The 23389-nt window shown below is 34.0% G+C and overlaps 3 protein-coding genes across 4 annotated transcripts; all 3 read right to left on the bottom strand.

The window, feature by feature from the left end:
* Nucleotides 1-699: 699 nt before the first annotated feature.
* Nucleotides 700-4380, bottom strand: LOC102600332 (uncharacterized). 2 transcript variants are annotated; one of them, XM_015307723.1, is made up of 3 exons: nt 4125-4380; nt 2823-2967; nt 700-2562 (listed from the first exon to the last, which is right to left on the bottom strand). In XM_015307723.1, exons 2-3 carry the CDS (start codon nt 2959-2961, stop codon nt 1148-1150), a joined length of 1554 nt encoding a protein of 517 aa, XP_015163209.1. In that variant the 5' UTR covers nt 2962-2967; nt 4125-4380; the 3' UTR covers nt 700-1147. The 2 variants fall into 2 exon arrangements, with proteins under 2 accessions (XP_015163209.1, XP_006345156.1); XM_006345094.2 differs by lacking the exon at nt 4125-4380 and adding an exon at nt 3656-4096.
* A 2231-nt stretch (nt 4381-6611) lies between these two features.
* Nucleotides 6612-10320, bottom strand: LOC102600665 (uncharacterized). The gene is made up of 3 exons (XM_006345095.2): nt 10049-10320; nt 8730-8874; nt 6612-8471 (listed from the first exon to the last, which is right to left on the bottom strand). The coding sequence occupies exons 2-3, from the start codon at nt 8866-8868 to the stop codon at nt 7030-7032; spliced, it is 1581 nt and encodes a 526-aa protein (XP_006345157.1). The 5' UTR covers nt 8869-8874; nt 10049-10320; the 3' UTR covers nt 6612-7029.
* Nucleotides 10321-11405: 1085 nt separating this feature from the next.
* LOC102600012 (plant intracellular Ras-group-related LRR protein 7-like) lies at nt 11406-17264 on the bottom strand. Its single transcript, XM_006345093.2, has 10 exons — nt 16893-17264; nt 16082-16151; nt 15878-15924; nt 14745-14853; nt 14559-14644; nt 13869-13959; nt 13502-13587; nt 12577-12663; nt 12364-12496; nt 11406-11712 (listed from the first exon to the last, which is right to left on the bottom strand). Exons 1-9 carry the CDS (start codon nt 16983-16985, stop codon nt 12386-12388), a joined length of 780 nt encoding a protein of 259 aa, XP_006345155.1. The 5' UTR covers nt 16986-17264; the 3' UTR covers nt 11406-11712; nt 12364-12385.
* Nucleotides 17265-23389: the final 6125 nt, after the last annotated feature.

The raw sequence follows: 23389 nt of genomic DNA, 5'->3' as shown, positions 1-23389 counted from the left end.
TATATATATATATATATATATATTACTAAAAATTCAGAAAGTATGGCGTAAATTCACATTCCCATAATAAAAGATTCTACTACTTATCTGTTTACTCGCACTCAAGGATGTAGCCTAAGTGATCGATGAAGTTGGTGCAAACTGCAAACCTCGGATAGAAGGGTGCAAATTCTAGTAAAGACAAAAGTTATTAGGGGAGATTCTCTCATATGCTTATAAGCTATGGTAAATAGAGTTACTTAATACATACGTTGATAGAAGATAGCAGGTACACAGTAGTCCAATGTCCTCATAAAGAAGTGATGGGCACAACCAGTACCTGCTAAGGCCATGAGCTTCCTATTTACATGACTTGATTTGAATTGATTGATGCCATCAAGTCAATCAAGGAGTTAACACTTCACTATCAATGCAACCAACCCTCCTTCTAAGTCCAATCATACAGTTTACACTTCACTCTCAATACAACCAGCCCTTCTAAGTCGAATAATACGCCGAAAAAGGAAGTATCTTGAAGTATCGGGCCAAAAGGAAAACTGGCATTGTGCCTAATCAGTCAGACTTCTGGTACAAATACATATAACAAATTGAATAGTGAACAATGTTCAACAATGGTAATAACCAATTGAGATTCGCAGGCTGAGAAATAGAAAGAGGATGATGTACAAGGGGAACAACAAACAAAAAGAGAGGATATTCTGTACAGAACTAAACTTCAATAATTTAAACGGATCTTCATCCTCCTTTTTTGAAACATGGATCAATTGACCATATAGCTTAACTTTACAAATATTATTTTAAGAAACTACCGTCAGTCAAAAGCTTCCTAGGAATCTGGTGCTAAGACAACAAAATAATGGCTACTGTACAGCTCCAAAAGTTTAGCATCCATCAGCTTATGTAACACCCTTGCAATGCCATTTCTTACATCTGGGTTAGAAAAAATACTCCCACTATTATGAATATACAAGGAAAACTGGAACGTGCACATGAAACATTACCAGATTGATTCCACCACACATCCCAGCCTCTGCGGCATGAACGTAAATGTGTCAAAACTTAGCTAAACCCCTGAATAAAAGAATCACATCCCCTTTTTTTTTCTTTTTGTTGAAAGAGAAACTAGAGTTAGACTAAAGTTTAACCTCTAACCATCTCGGCTCTTGTATATCCAGGCTCCATCACCAAAGACTTCTTCAATCATAGTGGGTGTTGGAACCAAACCAATTTCATTTCTGGCACAGCTCAAGTACCCACCATCCCATTCTTTGCCATTACACAACTCCAACAGACTATCATGTTTGGTGCCACTGCCCATACCAGCAATATCGCTTGCCCAATGATTATCATTGTTGGTCTTCCCTAGTGATGATTCTGAAGTAACCCCAGCTGCATCAGTGGTACAGGACTCAACCACGTTACTTGATGGTCCTTGGTCTTGAGGCTGCATGCCAACTTTACAACTGTTGTTACTATCAAAAAACTTACTAGGACATGATTCCTGCACATCAGTGAAGACCTTACTGCTACCAAAATTTACAGGCTTATAATCTTCCCATATTGCTTCACGCGCATCCTCATCATATGTTCGTCTATCGTGCTCCTCATGGATCATATTGTAGCTGAGACCATTATGATATGCTGGAGATTCAACCACAGAATCCTCATCTTCATCCGTCATTTTAGTTGCCTCATCAGCATCATCAACTGTGTCATGCCACTCATCATTATCACTGTCTATGTTCTGTGGATCAAATCTGTTCTGCTCAGCACGTTTTCGCAAAATAAAGACATTAAAATAATAGCTGACAAGTTCTTCCCTACGCCGTGAAGGAAACTCAATAGCAAGATGGTTCCAAAAGTTATTGCCTAACGAGGCAGGATTGGACAATACAACCTCATGAAATAGTTCCTCTTCCTCTTCACTCCATTTTTCTGCAACTACCTCTCCCATGTCACAAAAACCCAACCTAACAAATGTCTCCTCGCCAAGGGCTAGCTTTAGTTTTTCCCTTGCTTCGATGACGTCTAGTTGAACACATCTTATGGAACCTTTATCTTCACATGAACATTCAACTCTTCTCTCTCCAATAATCTCGACCTGATCTGCAAGTAGCTCCATTTTAGGCATTGGAATGATAGTCCTTCCAGTAAGTTTATTTTCATTGGCTTGAGATGGAGGACTCAGAGTTTCATGTATACCTTCTATGCATGGTTTATCCTTATTACTATATGGTGTCCATTCTGGTAGCTCTGCCTGGAAATCTGGTCCAATGGGTACCATCTTTTGAGGATTACTCAAAAGAGAAGAATATATCTCCCTGTGATGAGCAGCAGCCCTGAACGGATGATCAAAATAGTAATATTCAGGAGACGTCAATCTGTGAAAAGGAGCCTCAGGCCTGATGTCTTCCTCACTGGTGCTACTGGTGGGCCAGGAAGAGTTTGAAGCAGATCCATGAATGCCCATCTCAGAAGAAAAAAGAACTTCAGCCACAACGTGACTATCAAATTTCTTGTTTGCATCAGGGAAGATTTTCGAAGAGTTGTCCTCATCACCACCTACAAAATCCATAGATAACAGACAGTCGATCAGAGTATGGAGCAAAAATAATATTCATTTAAGATCCAAAATCTACTCTTACAAGAGCAAGCCCATAAAGTAAGGTGTCAAGGAAACCACTCCAAAGTTAAAAATACTTGGCAGGTCTTACAGCGCACTGCACTCCACCAATGACTTGAAGCATTTTTAACAATGGTACATAAAGCAGTAAAAACAGTGCGAAGAATATCTCAGAGCTAACAAAATAATTTGTTGTTACCTGAAGCATAAGCATCCACAACTACTGATTCACGAGAAAGTTCCAAAACTGAAACTAGCTGACAACTGGGTTCATGCCTTGGTTGCTTAGATGAAACCTCATACAAATCCTCTTCACCGTAAGGTCTTTTTTGCACCATAATTAGCTGCAAGGAACTTAAAAATATGAGATACTTAAACAAAAAAGGAAATAAGTTCAAAGATAAAAGGCACAGGAGGAATCCCACTGAATCAAACACAGAAAAAGGGTAAAGACAGCATTTCAACCCACAGCTCTAAAATCTCAGAAGAATATTTTTAAATCAAGTATAACTGTATTGTCTAGCTGAAAAGAAATACATTAACATAAACATCACATCAACTCTCAATAAATAGAAAAACCAACACAATGTTTTTCATACATGCATTTAGATATACACTCACAACTGAGCTTAATGATAGCATGCCAAGCATAGCAGCCAGATGCGCCCCTATTCGACTATGAACAGTTATATGCACTAAATGATATTGACTCGGAACAACACGACAACCCCTTACATGAAAATTGAAATATTAACATACACGTCTGGCCATCTCATCACAACATATAAATACAAGACTATATTAACAGCATATAAACCTGGCAAAAGAGGCTAACTACATAACTGTATACAGTAATCATGAAGCTAATTAAGGTTCTAGTTCCTAATTAGTGACACGTGGCAGTGGATAATGATGCCACTGAAATTAGTTTTATTATTATAGTAGTGTGGCCCTAAAGAAAAAAAAAACTGAAAAAGAGACCCATAAGTTTGACTAATTACATGTAACAACAAAATTGACAAATTAGGGAACCTTGAACGGGACTCTGTTATCTGTCTTCGTCAAAATTGGGGTAGCGAATAATTCAATTTGAACAATTCGAGGACGGGGATACAAATTCGGGAAAAAGAATTTTATCTTTTTGGAAAATTGAGGGGTAAAAAATATAAATTGCAAATTTTATTGAAAACCCTAACCCTAGATCCCCAAATCAGATTCAACTCTTCAATCAAAAATAGAATAATCAAATTCAACTCAAAATTGGTTCAAAGAAATCAAATTGAAGGCGAAAGAAAACGAATTAAACAAGAAACCCCAAATTTACAAACTAATTATATCGAAAGATCAACCCAGTTTTCTTTTACAAAAAACAGAGAAACCAAGGAAACAAAAACAACATAAAGATAAAACAACCGGTGAATTTCACAAAAAAACGCGATGAATCGAACAGATCTAGAAGATACAGAAGAGATCTAAACCCTAAAATCGAAATTGGATTTACCTAACGGATATAGCCGAAAGAGGTATCAAAAGAAAGAGGAGGGAACGAATTAGAAAAATCGGAGATTGATTTGAAGTTTCAGATGAGAAATCGAGGTCAATTTGTGGGGAAGAAGAAGATGGAATATAATTGGGGGGAAAGTCGTTGAAGATAAAAAGGTGAAGGTAGAGCCCTAGTGGGTTGCGGAATTCTGTTATCGGGCGGGTCCGAAATTAGTAACGCGGGGAAGTCCAAAAAAAAGCTGCGCCAAATGTAATTTGTTAGCCTAATTGGTTTAGAAATTATATAGTCATTCACGTGGTGATATATATTGAATATCACGTGCTCGAATAAAAAAAAAATTATGGTTATTTTATTGGAAAAGGATATGATGAAAGATGATTACTTATCCTTACTCGTGTAAAATTTTATCACGTTTCAGTTTAGAAAATTAATAATTAATTTATTATAATTTAGTTTCTAATTTATTGCCCCTTAAGAGGTAAGGATGTGCAAAAATTGAACCGATTAATAATCAAACAAAAGAAAAAAATGTTATTGTGTTGACGAATCTTTAATGATTTTACAAAAAAATTATCAGATTAACAGTTTGGTTTTTAATTTTCTTAATATTGGATAAAGTGTAAAACTGATAACCCATTTAGTGTAGTAATTTATTCCTTTACCCTTTTTAAAAATATCAAATATTAATATCAGTACATTACTGGTCATTACATTTATCCTTTAACCTTTCATTTGCGTTATTGTCCTAGTTCTTTTATTTGTGTTTATTTCATTTGCCCTTAAACCTTACATTTATATTATTGTCCTAGTTCTTTTATTTGTGTTGCACTTGTATATTTCATTTCAGGTTAGTTACTTATGTTTTATTTTATGAGCATTATGTAAAGTTATATGAGAAAAGGATCAAAATACCCCTCAACTTTGGTTTACTGTTTGACTTTATCCTTGCCGTTAAAATGAAGTTAATTTTACCCCTCCCGTTACTAATTTTACCATATTTACCCCTCATTTGACGGAAAGTCCAAAATTGACCCAAATTACCCGTTTTTTAAAAAAAAACCATTCTCTATTTTTAACCCAATGCCTCGATCCCTTTAGAGGACCCGTATAACCCAATGCCCTGTTAGGCTGTTACCCATTCCCATTTACCCAATCTCTCTTTGAAAAGATAATTTCTTTTTCTCCATTAGAAGCTAAGTCGAAGAACGATGAGTTGAAGAAAAGATAACCCCTTTTCTCCATCAGAATTTGTACTTATGGTTGTTAAGATATCGAATTGAACAAATCTTATTGTCTTTCTATAACATTTAGTTGTTGATTACGAGTTAGGATTTGTCTCCAAATATCTAACTCATTTATTTGCCTTTTTACCGATATGTATTAACACATTCGGATTACTAATGCAGATTATGCCTCTCTTCAGCAAGCATCAAGTAATACATTTCAACAGAACAGATACTAGGCTAGCAAACAATGGGATTCCTCTTGAGCTTCAAAAATTCAGATATCGTGTGAATTTTCAGGCATTGAAATTCACTCCAGATATTGAGGCTTTGGGAGAAAAATTGGTACGAATGCTTTAGGGGAGAGAGCCATTTGTAGCATTGCATCTAAGATATGAGATGGATATATGTTGGCATTCTCTGGTTGCACCCATGGCTGCATTGAGGAGGAAGCTGAGGGGTTATGCAGGTTAACCGGGTTATCCTCTAGAGGGGTCAGGGCATTGGGTTAAAAATAGGGAATGGTTTTTTTTTTTTTTAAATTCAGGTAATTTGGGTTAATTTTGGGCATTCCGTCAAATGAGGGGTAAATATGGTGAAATTAGTAACGGGAGGGGTAAAATTAACTTCATTTTAACGACAAGGATAAAGTCAAACAATAAACCAAAGTTGAGGGGTATTTTTGACCCTTTTCCCAAGTTATATTATTGTCTTGTTGTGTCAAATTATTGGAGAAGTCATAAATTAATTTTATCAGCATTTTCTTATTGATAAATAAAAAATCAAACAGTTAAGAACCAAAAATCAAGAAATCAAAACTGATAAAAGACTTGTTATTGGTTTGGTCATTAATTTAGCATATTGAAAAATCAAAACCGATAATATATAAAATTGAAATCTATGCATACCCCTATTAAGAAGTGTGTCAAGGCAACACTGCACAAGTAAAAATGAATGAAAAGACTACTTTTTACTATTAAAATTGAGACGGACACAAATGTGACATTTAAAAGGCATATAACAGAATAAAAAGAATCTCTGATAATCGAAACTTCACCTATACGATTTTCTTCTCCTCACTTTTTGTCTAGTCATTGAATAGAAGGCAATATTCAGTATACAATACATATGTAGTACAGTAAAAGATAGCAGGTAGTCGGCAAATCAACGTCCTCACAAAGAAGTGAGAACAAAAAAGTATAGAAAGAGGATGGTGTGCAAGGAATATTCTGTGCAGAACTAAACTTCAATAATTTAAAAGGATCTACATCCTCCTTTTTTGAAATATGGCTCAATTGACCATATAGCTTAACATTACAAATATTATTCTAAGAACCTACTGTCTGTCAGTCGAAAGCTACCTAGGAATCTGGTTTTAAGTCAACAAAATAATGGCTACTGTACAGCTCCAAAAGTATAGCATCCATCAGCTCATGTAACACCTTTGTAATGCCATTTCTTACATTTGGGGTTTAAAAAAAATAAAAAAAATACTTCCACCATTATGAATATACAAGGAAAACTGGAACATTACCAGATTGATTCCATCACATAGCCCAGCATCTACAGCATGAATGTGAATGTGTCAAAACTTAGCTAAATCCCTGAATAAAAGAATCGAACACCATTTTTTTTCTTTTTGTTGAAAGAGAAACTAGAGTTAGACTATAGCTTAACCCCTAACCATCTCGGCTCTTGTATATCCAAGCTCCGTCACCAAAGACTTCTTCAATCATAGTGTGGGTTGGTACCAAATCAACTTCATTTCTGGCACAGCTCAAGTACCCACCATCCCATTCTTTGCCATTACATGACTCCAACAGACTATCATGCTTGGTGCAACTGCCCATACCAGCAATATCGCTTGCCCAATGTTTATCATTGTTGGTCTTCCTTAGTGATGATTCTGAATTAACCCCAGCTGCACCAGTGGTACAGGAGCCACCTTGCACTTCTTGCTCAATCACTTTATCTGATAGTCCTTGGTCTTGAGGCTGCGTACCAAGTTTATAAATGCTGTTATTATCAAACTTACCAGGACATGATTCATGCACATCCGTGAAGACCTTCCGGCTACCAAAAATTACAGGCTTATAATCTTCCCATATTGCTTCACCCACATCCTCATCATATGTTCGTCTATCATGCTCCTCATGGATCATATTGCAGCTGAAACCATTATGATATGCTGGAGATTCAACCACGGAATCCTCATCTTCATCCGTCATTTTAGCTACCTCATCAGCATCATCAACTGCGTCATGCCACTCATCATTATCACTGTCTATGTTCAGTGGATCAAATCTGTTCTGCTCAGCACGTTTTCGCACAATAAAGACATTAAAATAATAGCTGACAAGTTCTTCCCTCCTCCGTGAAGGAAACTCAATTGCAAGATGGTTCCAGAAATTATTGCCTAGCGATGCAAGATTGGACAATACAACCTCATGAAATAGTTCCTCTTCCTCTTCACTCCATTTTTCTGCCACTACCTCTCCTGTGTCACAAAAACCCAACCTAACAAATTTCTCCTCGCCAAGGGCTAGCTTTAGTTTTTCCCTTGCTTTGATGATGTCTAGCTGAACACATCTAATGGAACCTATATCTTTACAGGAACATTCAACTCTTCTCTCTCCAATATTCTCAACCTGATCTGCAAGTAGCTCCAATTTAGGCATTGGAATAATAGTCCTTCCAGTAAGTTTATTTTCATCGGCTTGAGATGGAGGACTCAGAGTTTCATGTATACCCTCTATGCACGGTTTATCCTTATTACTATATGGTGTCCATTCTGGTAGCTCTGCCTGGAAATCTGGTCCAATAGGGACCATCTTTTGAGCATTACTCAAAAGAGAAGAATATATCTCCCTGTGATGAGCAGCAGCCCTGAACGGATGATCAAAATAGTAATATTCAGGAGACGTCGATAAGTGAAAAGGAGCCTCAGGCCTGTTGTCTTCCTCACTGGTGCTACTGGTGGGCCATGAAGAGTTTGAAGCAGATCCATGAATGCCCATCTCAGTTTCCTTCTCAGAAGAAAGAAGAACTTCAGCCACAATGAGGTTATCAAATTTCTTGTTTGCATCAAGGATGATTCTCAAAGATTTGTCCTCATCACCACCTACAAAAATCCATAGATAACAGACAGTCAATCAGAGTATGGAGCACAAATATTCATTTAAGATCCAAAATCTACTCTTACAAGAGCAAGCCCGTAAAGTAAGGTGTCAAGGAAACCACTCCAAAGTTAAAAATACTTGGCAGGTCTTATAGCCTACTGCACTCCACCAATGACTTGAAGCATTTTTAACAATGGTACATAAAGAAGCAAAAACAGTGCGAAAATTATCTCAGAGCTAATAAAATAATTTCTTGTTACCTGAAGCATAAGCATCCACATCTACTGATTTACGAGAAAGTTCCAAAACTGAAACTAGCTGACAACTGGGTTCATGCCTTGGTTGCTTAGATGAAACCTCATACAGATCCTCTTCACCCAAAGGCCTTTTTTGCACCATAATTAGCTGCAAGGAACTAAAAAACATGAGATGCTTGAACATACAAGGGAAGAAGTCAAAGATGAAAAGCAGAGGAGGAAAATGCCTTCAAATTCTTCCTGTTATAAGAATAATATGTAACACTGCATATAATTTCGTAATCACATAATTGGATTAAAATCCCACTAAATCAAACACAGAAAACCTGTAAAGACAAGAATTTCAATCCATAGCTATACAATCTCAGAAGAACATTTTAAATCAAGTATAACTACATTGTCTAGCTAAAAAGAAACATAGTATAACATAAACACCACATCAAATCTCAATAAAAGAAAAACCAACACAATGTTGTTAGTAAATGCATTTAGATATACAGTCACTACTATGTCGAGAAAATGACAACTGAGCTTAATAATAGCAGTAGTTGAATCTCTCGTTCATTCATTAATGGGTTATCAAGTGATTAGCCAGCTCAATCCATATATCCATCCGATAATATTAATTCATAGGAGGACGGACTATGTTCGACCTGTCTTTGATAGGCAGCTAATGCCACAACAAATACAGACAACACTACATTGACAAGTGCAACAACATGTAAAACCGCAAAGGAGGCTAATTAGGATAACTGCATACAGCAATCATGAAGCAAACTAAGCTTCTAATTCCTAATTAGTGACACGTGGCACGGGGGATAAAACAGTGACGCTGCTGAAATTAGTTTTATAATTATAGTGTTGTGGCCCCTTAAAGAACAGAAAACTGAAAAAGAGACCCATAAGTTTGAATAATAACAAAATTAGAGTAGCGGATTTTTCACCTTGAACAACTCAAGGATGGGAATACAAAATTCGGGTAAAATAATTTTGTTTTCTTGAGGGGAAAAAATTATGAATAGCAAATTTTATCAAAACCCTAACCCTAGATCCCCAAATCAGATTCAACTCTTCAATCAAAAATAAAATAATCAAATTCAACTCAAAATTGGTTCAAAGAAATCAAATTGAAGGCGAAAGGAAACGGATCAAACAAGAAATCCCAAAATTCACAATTTCTTTCACAAAAAAACAGAGAAATCAAAGAAAGAAAAACAAAATAAAGATGTAATCACCGATGAATTTCACAAAACAAGCGATGAATCGAACAGATCTAGAAGATACAGAAGAGATCTAAACCCTAAGATCGAAATTCGATTTACCTATCGGATAGAGCCGAAAGATGTATCAATAGAAAGAGGAGAGAACGAATTAGACAAATCGGAGATTGATTTGAACTTTCAGATGAGAAATCGATGTCGATTTGAGGGGAAGAAGAAGATGGAATGAAATTGGGGAAAAATTGTTGAAGGTGAAAAGGTGAAGTTAGAAGCCCTATTCTGTTATCGGGCGGGTCAGAAATTGGTAACGCGGGGAGGTCCAATAAATGTTGCGCCAAATGTAGTTTGGGCTAGAGAAATAATAATAGGCACGGATCCCAATGTGATTTGGTAGCCTAAATTAATTTAGAAAGTAATTGGTCATTCACGTGGTATATATAGGAATATCACGTGCTCCATTTATTATTTTTATGGTTCCTTAGTAAGTAGTATTTATTACTCTCTTCGAGTGGAAAAAGAAATGGTAAAATATCATTAAAGTTATTATAATATCTTTATCCTTTCTCGTTTGAAATTTTCTCACGTTCATAATTTTTAATATGTAAAGTATGTCTTTTATTCTTTTCTTTTTTTCTCTATCTTATTATCTTTACTACTAAAGATGGTTTTTCTTCGGGAAAAGAATCTGAAAAATACTCTAACTTTGGCAGAAATTGTTGTTATGATACCAAACTTTATGGAGGACCTTTTACCCCTGCACTATTTAACAATGTATTTTAAAGGTATATATGTGCCCACGTGGACACATTACTATTTTAAATGATGCAATATTTATGATGTCCACATAGACACATATATATCTTTAAAATACACTATTAAATAGTACGGGGGTAAAAAGTCATTTCCAAAGTTTGGTATCGTAACAACAATTTCGACCAAAGTTGAAGTATTTTTCAAACTTTTTTCCCTTTTTCTTCTGTTTTTTCTCTTTATTTTACTACTTAACATGAAGACTTTAGACACAAATATGACATTTAAGAAGCATAATAAAATCATAAATCCACTCCTATGCTTTTGCTTTCTTCACATTTTTTCTAGTGAACGAATAGAAGGCAAAATTTGATTTTCATTGAGGATTGTATTAAATCCAAGACGTAGTATTTCTTTTGAGTTTGGCCATATTTACATCTTAATCAAAAGCTTGGAAAATATTAATGATAGGTTAAATGTGCAAAATTTGGGGTTCATTTAATGCAAATAATTCTGCAATATTTATTTTTTTTCATTTTTTTTCTCAAAATGTGCAAGTTTAGCTAGAAAAGCTCCGAATTTCGATAGTGTAATTTATTTTAGAACTTCAAAAGACTATGTAAAATGCAATTTACATGTGTTATGAGTTGATTGAGACAATGTAGAGTCTGGAAAAGCTTAAATCGCATTTCTGAAAATAACAATGGAGTTCTGTAGATACTTATGTGCATGTTATAAGGACTGATAATTTTATGTTACAAAAGGTTGCACATATAACCAGTTTTAAGTAAATATATACATAGCTTTTACAAAAAGAAAAAGAAACAAGTGATTGGAACACTTGATATACAGACCATGTACAATTATTCTAACACATCATAGATGCATTGCCCAGTTTGTCGAAGTTAACAATTCCATGAAGAACTGTAGAAAGGCCTGAGCAAATTCTTCGCAGTCAGCAGCTATAACTGTTCATTGAAGTCAAACAATTTCAATGCCTTACATTTCCACCCCAACTGCAACAAACAAAATTGACCAGCAGTTAATCAAAATGCATCACCTAATCTGGCATTTCATCGTACTCTGTTGAAACTAATTTTGGCAATCAAATGAACTGGTAGATATATCTATCAGACTCAGAAACTTGCCAGACAACAGAATCCTGTTGCGAAGGACACTGTTTATAACAATTATGGTGCACCTTTTTTTTAGATTGAGCATGTTTTCCACAATGGATACCTTCACTGGCAGCTATGTAACTCTATACTGTTATACAAGCATTGGTTGGGGCGTAAATGATAGTAGGAGCAATATGGTAGGGAAGCTTATCAATGCCAACATGCCTATCAACCAGAGACATGAGCATAAGCCTATAACTGTCATACAAACATTGATTGAGGCATATATGATAGCAGAGGCAATATGGTAATTGGTAGGGAGGCAAGATCAACGCCAACATGCATATGAAGCAATGCCATGAGCATTTGACAACAATGAAGTAGGTGAATTTAGATATTACAAAAATTACAAGTTGATGCCACCTCTTTTTGCGAAATGGGGTTATTGCATAAACGTGTATTATGGGAGAAGTTTCCTTTTTAAAAAAACCCAAAATAGGAAGTAAGGATATAAAAACAAGATTAATAAGACAGAGTGGAAAGGCTTACAAAAATTACAGCAGTATTGGTATCACAGATCAACACCCTCATCAAGCCCTTTAGAACTAATTATCACATTTGAATCAATTTGTTTGTCGAACTTCATTTTACGCCTGGTTTCAAATTCTTGAAATCCTTCCATCTGAATGGAAAAAGGTCAGTCGGAGATCTGCATAAGTGACTTTTTCAGGATGCACAGAGGTGAGCACAATAGTGACTTACTTGTTGAAATTGGTCCATAGTGATGGGATTGCCATGTAGGGCTATGTTCTGCAAGCCCTTGCATTCTCTTAATAAATTTGAAGGCATCTGTAAAAATGAGAACCAACAAATCAATAGCTAAAATATGGCTGTAAAATAAGCAGATAAGCTAGGAGAAGGGTGAACTCCAGGAATAACACATTAAAGACAAGAAACTACCTAGAAGTGTAAGCAGATGACCTCATATGTGGATTACTTTGCAAATATCTATATTTGACACAATGTCTATTTCATATCAAGTTCAAGACATGAGGATGTTTAATTTAAGGAAACGCCTTTTTGTGCATGTTTTATGGTTGATGAAGAGTTATATAACATATTTATACACGAGTCTGTTGAATAGCCTTGTGTGTGTGTGTGTGAGAGAGAGAGAGAGAGAGTGAGTGTGTGTGTGAGAGAGAGAGAGAGTGAGTGTGTGTGTGAGAGAGAGAGAGAGTGAGTGTGTGTGTGAGAGAGAGAGAGAGTGAGTGTGTGTGTGAGAGAGAGAGAGAGTGAGTGTGTGTGTGAGAGAGAGAGAGAGTGAGTGTGTGTGTGAGAGAGAGAGAGAGTGAGTGTGTGTGTGAGAGAGAGAGAGAGTGAGTGTGTGTGTGAGAGAGAGAGAGAGTGAGTGTGTGTGTGAGAGAGAGAGAGAGTGAGTGTGTGTGTGAGAGAGAGAGAGAGTGAGTGTGTGTGTGAGAGAGAGAGAGAGAGTGAGAGTGTTGGAAGAAAATATCAGTCTAACAAAGTAAATATTGCTTTTTGTTACATTATGTGAGACAGACCGTACAACTTTAGATCTACTAATGCTAAGCATGCCTTTACATATGTACATGACTCTGTGTATGTGTGAGAGAGAGAGAGAGACAGAGACAGAAATTAGAGACAGCGAGGGAAGTTTGGAAATTACCTGATTGAAATTATTATTGTTCAAACAGAGTGATTTTAGCTGAATGAGATTGCAAACTGAACCAGGAAGCTCTTCAATGGAGTTATCTGTAACAGAAACTTCCAATCATGAGCCTTAGGAGAAACAAAGCTCATCACTTCAATAACGGCATTAAAGTCAGTAAAAGTACCAACAGTGGATCGGAGAAAAGTAGAAAAATGATACAGTATATCAACTCAAAAATGTATTCCACAAAGACTAGTCATCTCACATGTAAGAGTTGCTAATGTTCAATTTGATATGCATACAAAGCTACGACACCCAGGAGACCAAAGGAAAAGGAGAGACAGAAAGAATCACAAGAATCATGAGCTAAGAATGAAGGTACCATTTGCTTGCAGTTCTTCCAATGAGCAGCAACTTCCAATTGATTCAGGAAGAAACTTTAACTTGTTGTTTGAAACATTCAACAAAACCAACTGCATCGCCAAAAGATATTATCAATTCGTCTGCTCAAAACTTATCAGTGAAAAGGAACTGCTAAGATGCCTGTCTAAGCAGTACTAGCTTCCTTCAACAGCATCACCGTGAATACTAGAACTCACAAGTAGCTGATAATCTTTTTATAATAACATGTGCAAATGTAAAACAGTTCCAAAATCAACAGAACCATTGAACTTGATTCAGAACCCCCAAAACACAACAACAAGAAATTGAATAATAACTTATAATGCAAGTCTATACAGTATTTTATCTGTTTAACAGTGACGACAAAAAAGATAATAGGAAACAAATTAAAACATGAAGCAAGAGGTGTGACAACTAAATAAATATCACAATAAGGTGGCTTAATAGCACAACTTGATAAATTGATTGGGGTTTCTTTCCTATTACAGAATAATTCTCCAATCAAAGGCATTGGCAAGATCAAAACTAAAATAATTCTTTTGTTAGCTAAACACCTTTACAGTAAAAATATTTTAACGAAAAATAAAACTATGTAGGAGTAAAATCTTTATAGGCACATTAAATAGAACAGAGAAAGCAGGTAACATATAGAGTGTAATCAATCACTCACACTCCGCAAGCTCCCAATTGTGTCAGGCAAGCTGGTCAACAGGTTTGCTGAGACAGACAGACGCTCAAGTTTCACCAACTGCCCCACTGAATACAGGAAGTTTTTTGTAGTTAGAACAGAGAGCCTGGCTCATATAAGAAAAAAGGAATCCACTTAACATGAGTGATCTAACATATATAGACTTACATTCATCAGGCAAGTTTGTGATTCGATTCCCATCAAATGTTGCCACTTTCAAAGACTGGAGCAATCCCAGATTCATGGGAAGGCGCTCAATAATGTTATCGGCTAAAATCTGAATACAGATAATTAGAGATACAAGTTTTTTGCTCTTAGTATTAGATTATAAACTTAAGAAATATGTTCACCATTAATACAGTAAAAAACTAATGATATCATTATGAGTAATAAACAAGAAAAATTCTCTGATAAAAGTCCTTAGAAAAACTACAAAGAATTATTCAACGAGAAAAGTAACAGGACAAGTAGAAGAGTTATTATTATGGTCCATTGCAAAGTCCTACATCGGTACTACAAAGTTCTGATGTGGGGTATTTATAGCCTTGGGCTCTCCCAACCTAATAGTTAGCTTTTAGGGTGTGGTTCTCCCTCGTTTATAACAGCTATTTTCTATGCTTTATATTTCAAAATTTATGGTGCAAGATTTAGGAGTGGCTAATCAAGTAATCACCAAGAGTTTTCTTCCCCTTCAACAAACATGTTTTCCGTGTCTTGCTACATTTAAAGTTTAATCTACCCTCCTTAGGTCCCAATCAAGAATAAAAACAGATAACTATATAGTATAATGTTGCCTATTCCAGTTCCTACAATTACATTTTCAGGTATATTGCTCTCTTCTTCTCTGTGCCCTTTACAAGAGCTCATATTAAGTTGTTTTCTTTTCAGGGAGGATCATTTTTCCGTTGTATTTGCTCAACATTAGTATTAATGGTATCCCACTTATCGAAGTCTTTATGACAGAATGAAGAATTGTGTTTCTTCTATCCTATTGACATTGTCTTCTGTAGAAACTTTTTTCTACCCTAGTAAATTTTATCCTATAAACAACAACAAATAACGCTATACTTGTTTGCTCCATTTCTGCTCCCTAAATCATTTTCATTAGCTTTATATGCATTTTGGCTGCGAGTATATGAGTTTGATATCTTCTCAACAGCTAGCATTTATAATATGATTTGACGCCAATAACAGTATAGTTTTCTTTCCAAATAGAATACATATTTTTTCTAATTAATGAGGCCCTGATACATTAACAAACATCAGACAAAAAGAGAGGAAGAGTAGGATGCAGTACTTACAAGACGTTGTAAGTTGGTTAGTTTGTTGATCTCCATAGGAATTTCAACTGTCACAACAGAAGAGTGAGAATTAGCTTCCAGGAAAACAACCTTTTTAAAAAAAATAAGATAAGTATACAAAAACAATCTTCTAATAGAATTTGTTTTTATACTCTGAAATGATAAGAAGACAGATTAGGAGCTCAAGAAGCTGGAGAACAATACCCATTTTATTGTGTGTTAAGTCGAGGGTACGTACAGATCTTTCCAGGTCAAAAACTTCATCAGGAAATGTCTGTTCAAAAAAAGGCTAGTCAGGAAATCACAAATATGTGGCCTTTTCAATGGACTAAATATGTTGCCTTATTTAACTGTTTTAGCATTTCATCATAGTTTCATCCATCAAAACAAACAAACAAGCAAAAGTAAATCCTCGGACAATGATTTGTTTCGAATGGGGCTGGAGGGAGTAGTTAATTACCATCCCACCTCTACTTCCCACAAAATGTATTTGTTCACTTTAATGACCTCGAGAATCAAACAAGAAACAACCAAAAGATTTGCATGGGAAAATCTCCTCTATAAGATGCTTGATTATATTTCACTATCCTGGTTAACTTAGAGCATCTCTTGGTGTATAAACTACAAACTCCTGCCTATAGAGTCCAAGCTCCGTGTCAAGCTCTACCATGCCTAGCAATGTTCAAATAGACCCTCAGCTCGGAAGAATGTATGACTAACAGTTACTTAAGAATTAGTCTTATAGAAAACTCATCACTTCATAGTTTAAATTTTGAATAGTTCAATGAATTTGATCTAAATAGAAAATGTTATTTAAGAGAACATTTTTGGAATGCTAATCAAATAAACATGAGAATACAATGAAAATCAGAATTAGTGAAACGAAAGGTCACACATAATTGATCATGGAAAAAGTATCATGGGATAAACATTGTGAGATTGCAATTAAAAAAATTTAGATGTCAAATTAAACTTGTTAAGATATTGCAGAAACACGAAGAATAAAGGGAAATACCTTCAATTTGGAGTCGCGTAAAGCAACGATTCCAGTAGACCGCCATCGCGAAATTGTGCCAGCATCAGCGGCCTTGCTGCTGCTGCACCCCATTATCGATGATTAAAAATGATGGATTTTTCTCTAACTTCTCGGAGTTATCGAAGAGGTTGGGTTCGATAAATAAGATGAAAAAGGTCTTCAATCTGTTTAGAGAAGAAAAAGCGTCGGAGACCTTTTTTGTAGATTGGATATCCCCGAAGGAACACCAAAGGCGTTGACGTCGACGACCGTGGAACTGAGAGAGAAAGAGAAATCCCGACGACTTTTGGACGGAAATGCGCGTTTGATATGAAGCGGGGTCTCGATTCTGTTTCGATTTTTTTTCGGTCGTCACACACTTTGGTGATATAAATATTCCTCAATTTTTATTTTGCCTTTTCTTGGCCATAATTTACACATTTTTCTTATGCGTCTTTTTAATTAATAATATGAGTTGTTATATTGTTATAATATAAAGAAGGACAAATTAATCAAATCATAATTAATTTGTATTTATTTTTAAATAGATTCAAAGAATGTTATAAAAAAAATTAAAATAGGGAGGGAGGTATAATATCGTAATTCACAGAAAAAACAAATTTTATAAAGTGAAACCTCAAATAACAATAAAATTAAGTATTAAAACTAATAAACTTTCCATGATATAGTTGCAGACTTGCAGGCAACATATCATGCACGTCACCCTAAATAGTAGTCAACTTAATTCTTTTGAAATTTCATATGTTCAATAGATATTTTCACATGAGTACGTCATTGTAATCCTAGTAAAAGTTAAGTGTATTTTTAATTTACGGTATGTAATATATATATTTACATATTTCTAATTATTATTATTTTTATCAATTTACACTTGATATTTTTAAAAATTATTTAATATATATTGCGATCTAGATAGTAAGTGGCGTAACTTTCAGCATACAAGGTAATATTGAGACAACATAGTTACAAAGGTAGTATATTGAATTATCAACTCTTAAAGTCTGTTTGACATTACTGTTAAACTTGCCTATTTTTCAGAAGCACTTTTCTAAAATAGCTTTCTCAGAAAAGTACTTTTGAAAAAAAAAATGTGTTTGGCTAATTCATTTGAAAAGTGTTTTTTATAAGCAAATTGTGTTTGACTAATCTTTTTTTAAAAACTGCTTTTGAGAATCAAATTAGGATTAAGGGCAAGTATCAATGTACCTTTAATATTAATATTATTTATAGAGAGAAACTAGTTTAAACATCTTATAAAAAATCAAATTAAAATTTTATTTTTATTAAATTAAAATGTTCATATTCAAATTGTCAATCAATATTATTCAATTTTTTGAAGTGTTTGAATCTAATTGTTATTTTTTTTCTTTTTTTTCTAATCTTACAAAAATATTGTTGTTACCTTCTTTTTTTTTTCTGATTCTGCAAAATAATACGTAAAATAATAAATAAAATAATAATACATAAACGTAAAATAAAATATAAAATTTATTATATAAAAATAAAAAATAAAATTATTAAATGGAACTTAACCAAACATATGAGATATGTTAATTAATTAATAAGAGATATATTTAGTCTTGAAAAAAACAATTTTTTATTTCTACTTTTTTTAAGAAACAAAAAATTTTAGCTTCTTCCCAACAGCAGAAAAACTGTTTCTGCTTCCATTTAAAAGCAGTTTTAATTTACAGGTTTGCCAAAGACCTAATTTTAAAAATAAATAAAATTCAAAATAAGTGTTTCTACACTCCCAACAACAATGTCAAATATGCTCTTAATGTGATGGTATTTAATAAGGGTGCTATAAGGTATTTGATGTTATGCAATAAAATATTATATATTGAAGTAATAAGCTCAATTTTACCAATCAACGTTGTGGTGGAATGGTAAGTAGGAGTCGAGTTCGAGTAACCTTAGCTTGGGTACTTTGTTAGGGAGTGCCACGATGTGGGAGTTCCGTTGATTTTTATACTCACTTGTTTAGGGAGTTCCCGATGTAGGACTTCAATGGACCCCTATCCTCCATGTCAATTTTGACGATTCCTCAAAATAACAACAATATCACGTCTAATGGACTAGACAACTCCCCAAAATAACAATAATATCACGTCTAATGAATCGGTCAATTCCCCAAAATAACAATAATATCACATTTAATGTACCCCTATACATATACCCCCTATCATCCGTAGCAATAACAAATCAATTCCCCAAAATAACAATAATATCACGTCTAATGTACCCTATCCTCCATGGCAATAACAATAATATCACATATCCTTCTAATGTACCCCAATCCATGTACCCATTATCCTCCATGGCAATAACAATAATATCATGTATCCTTTATGGCAATTTTTATACTCAATTCCCCAAATAACAATAATATCACGTCTAATGTACCCCCTATCCTCCGTGGCAATAACAAATCAATTCCCCAAAATAACAATAATATCACGTCTAATGTACCCCTATCCTTCATGGCAATAACAATAATATCATGTATCCTTCTAATGTACCCTTATCCATGTACCATTATCCTCCATGGCAATGACAATAATATCACATATCCTTTATGGCAATTTTTATACTCGATTCCCCAAAATAACAATAATATCACGTCTAATGTACCCTTATCCTTCCGTGCCATCCATGTACCCCAATATCACGTCTAATGTACCCCTATCCTCCCCTGCCATGTGTCACCATCAGAGGTAGAATAAATTTCTATAAATACGATTACTGTACAAAACTTTATTCCCTGAACACACACTAAACAATGGCCAAAAGAGGTAATTGTCCTCCTCGAGCTCGTGCTGCCCCTCCTCAGGGGCGGCTCAATGTCTTTATAAATGAGGCATTCGTCTTAGGCCACAAAATTTGACGGCTCAATTTTTTAGTAATAATAGAATTATTATGGGTATTTTTTAACAAATAAATAAATTATATTATGTCCTTCTTTTAATTTGTTTCGAAACCTTATACAATGTTTCTTTCTTTTTTGTCAATTTTTAAATCTAACTTCCACATGACATGTTTTTAAGACCACACGATTAAATAATATTTAAATATTAAAGAGAAGAAATAACTTTGAATTTCAAAAATGAAGAAGTTAGGTCTCCAATTTGTTTTTGGCTTTAAGCCACTAATTTACTTGAGCCCCACCCTCACCCATTCCACTTCCAGCCTCTCCAACTACACTTATCGCTCATCATGTTGTAGCACCAGCACATAACCATAGTGGTCGTAGGGGTTTTGCTAGGATGAGATCCATAGTATCCGATAACAATCACATGCATAAAACAAATAAGTTCGCGTACGGCATATGCCACTCCAAATTTGCTACGGCCGTAGATCTGGCTGTCCACCGAAGTTAAGAAAATCACTAATAAAAAAAAATTATTGACTCACCTCCACCCTCACCTCCTCCACCTCATGCTTTTCCACTTACATTTATCACTCATCATATTGTAGCACCACACATAACCGTGGTGGTCTTAGGGGTTTTGCTAGGATGAAATCATAAAACAGATAAATTCGACTGCGGCAGCTGTCACTCCAATTTTGCGACTGCATAGATCTGGCTGTCCACATATGAGTGAATCACTAATAAAAAAATTGCTGAAAGAAAAAGAAGTTGTTAAAAGAATATGCTGATGAAAAATATGAAGAATAACATAACAATTTTCACTGTTTTTAATTCTGCTTGTTTTAGCATTTTAGTTTCTATTATTCTAAAGAATGTTCTACTATTTTCGAATTCTACTGTTTTCAGATGTTCTACTATTTTTGTATTCTACTGTTTTCGAATATACTTTCTCCGGTTGAGGGAATATGAATACGATTTCTCTACTTTGGAAAAATCTACTCTAAATACTTGTTTCTATGGTTGTTATTTCCATTCTGTTAAATGTGGAGGACCAGGAGTGAATTAAATTACTTGTAGGATATGGCTACAATTTGCAGCTCGTAGCTGCATATCGTTACACGCTTTAACAGTTAATAGTGTAGACTTCACTCCAGTTTATCATTTTGAATTATTTGGCTATCTGAATCTAATAAATATAGCACTAGCAAAATCTAAATAAGTAATCCTCTATAAGATTCGATTCGAAGTAGCTTTTAATGGATTTGTAGAAGAAGCCACAAAACTTTGCAGACAAAGATGCAAAGTGGAGTTAATATCTCATATGGTCATTCAACTATGCACTCTTCTCTCAGAAAGTCACTCAACTTTCAATTTTAACTCAAAAGTTACTCAACTGTGCACTTTTCTCTGAGAAAGTCACTCAACTTTGAATTTTAACTCAAAAGTCATTCAACTATCCACTCTAAATTGATATTTTAATTACGATTTGCCGATATAAATTTTTAATTGAAAAACCAAATTTTAAAAGATAAAAAATATCTATTTAATGACCTGCTTCACTTGACCCGACCCGCTAAAAATATAATATTGATCCATTTTATGACTCTTTCTCCTCCTCATGTGCATTTTTTTCTGGTTCCCATGGATGTTTCTTCTTCCTCTTTTAGTTAGCTCTTTTGGCTTAAGTCATATGCGGCTCCTTAAAGTTGTCCGCATATTTCACTTAGACACCTCAATTTATGCTTATACCTATTGAACACCTTATATGTTCAAAAATGATTCCTATTGGACACAAAATGATGACCTGACAAAAAAAGTGTATTCCACACTCTTTAAGCGCGTACCGACATTAAAATTAACATTTTTTCTTTTCTTTTTCCACTTATACACTTAAATTAATAGATAATATAATAATAATAATTAATAAACAAAAAAAAAATCTTGTGCAAGATGCAACTGTTCATCATCTCTCTCACCCTCTTCAATTCTTCTCGTGTTTTTTCTTTCTTCTTTTTCTATGATAATTTAATTAAAATCTCAATTTTTTACGCAAAACTCTATTATTTATAATATTTCAGTGAAGCAATTGACTATTTTTTCGTAAAAATCCATTTTTTTTTTGTATTGTGATAAATGATTACTAGTGGAAAGAAGATGAAGATAATGAATTTGATGCATGAGTTTTTTTTTCCCGTATTATTTCTCAATTTCAATTTGCCTTTGAAACTCTATTGGTAAATTCCCATTGGGTCAATAGCTCAATGCTTGTAAAATTGGCATAAACATCAAGCTATTTCGTGGCCTTGGAATTGAATAAATTGAGTGAGCAAGACCATAGAAAAGCACCAAGAGCAATGACATGAGCTCTGTTGTGATGAGCAGAAAGATATGCATGTTGGTATGAAGGAAAATTTTCCGATCTCAATACAGTTGTTCTCCTTGATTCAGTAGCATACTCCATCTTCAAAAGTTGAATTTTGGACTATAATAGAAGATGCCTAAATCAAAATAGAGGAAGGGGAGAATCCATTGGGATTTCTACATAATATAGAGCTTGAAGTCGAGATACCCAAATTAAACCTAGCTAAAAGGGGAAGAAGAGGCAGCAACAATGGAGAAGGGAAAAAAATGAAGAGGAGCAGAGGAGACAGAGTCATAAAGAGGGGAATAATTTAGGAGCAAGGGCAAAATATATATATAATATAATATAATATAATAAATCATTTACAAATGACTTAAAATATTTAATATTTAAAATTCTACCATAAAATAGGTTGACTCTCAAAAATTCTATCCGGGTCACATATATTGAGACAGAAAAAATAACATATATCATTTTAAAATTATCAAAAAAGTATTAAAAATAATAATAATTAACAACTTAAAATATCTGGAATACATTTTAAAAGGGTTAATTTTATAATTTTATCCATATCACATAAATTAGGAGTTATTTGAAAGTTACATAAAAATATTACAAATCACAATAATTAATAACTTAAAAATTTTCTTTTTAAAAAGGTGCAAATTTGGACGACTCTTCAAATTTCATTTGTGTCACATAAATTGAGACAACAAAAAATAACATATATTGGGTCCATTTTAATTTAATTGTCTTATTTTTTTTTAGTTTTTTTTTATATTTAAAACTTAGGTAAAAATATTATAAATCATGATAATTGACAACATAAAATATGTTTTGAAAAAGATACAAAAAATTGCACTGATTCTTGAAGTTAATCTATCGTAAAAATACTATAAATCATGATAATTGACAACATAAAATATGTTTTGAAAAAGATACAAAAAATTGCACTGATTCTTGAAGTTAATCTATCGTAAAAATACTATAAATCATGATAATTGACAACATAAAATATGTTTTGAAAAAGATACAAAAAATTGCACTGATTCTTGAAGTTAATCTATCGTAAAAATACTATAAATCATGATAATTGACAACATAAAATATTTCAAAAAAATATACATATAAAAAATTTCGATTGATTCTTGAAATTAATCTATCGTTAAAATTTATGTATAAAATACAATAAATCGTGATAATTGACAACTTAAAATATTTATTAAAAAAACAGAAAAAAAA

The sequence above is a fragment of the Solanum tuberosum genome, unplaced genomic scaffold (genome assembly GCF_000226075.1).
Source record: "Solanum tuberosum cultivar DM 1-3 516 R44 unplaced genomic scaffold, SolTub_3.0 scf00062, whole genome shotgun sequence".
Classification (NCBI taxonomy): domain Eukaryota; kingdom Viridiplantae; phylum Streptophyta; class Magnoliopsida; order Solanales; family Solanaceae; genus Solanum; species Solanum tuberosum.
Note: the sequence above shows the minus strand (reverse complement) of the source record. Positions and strands in the feature narration are given on the sequence as shown.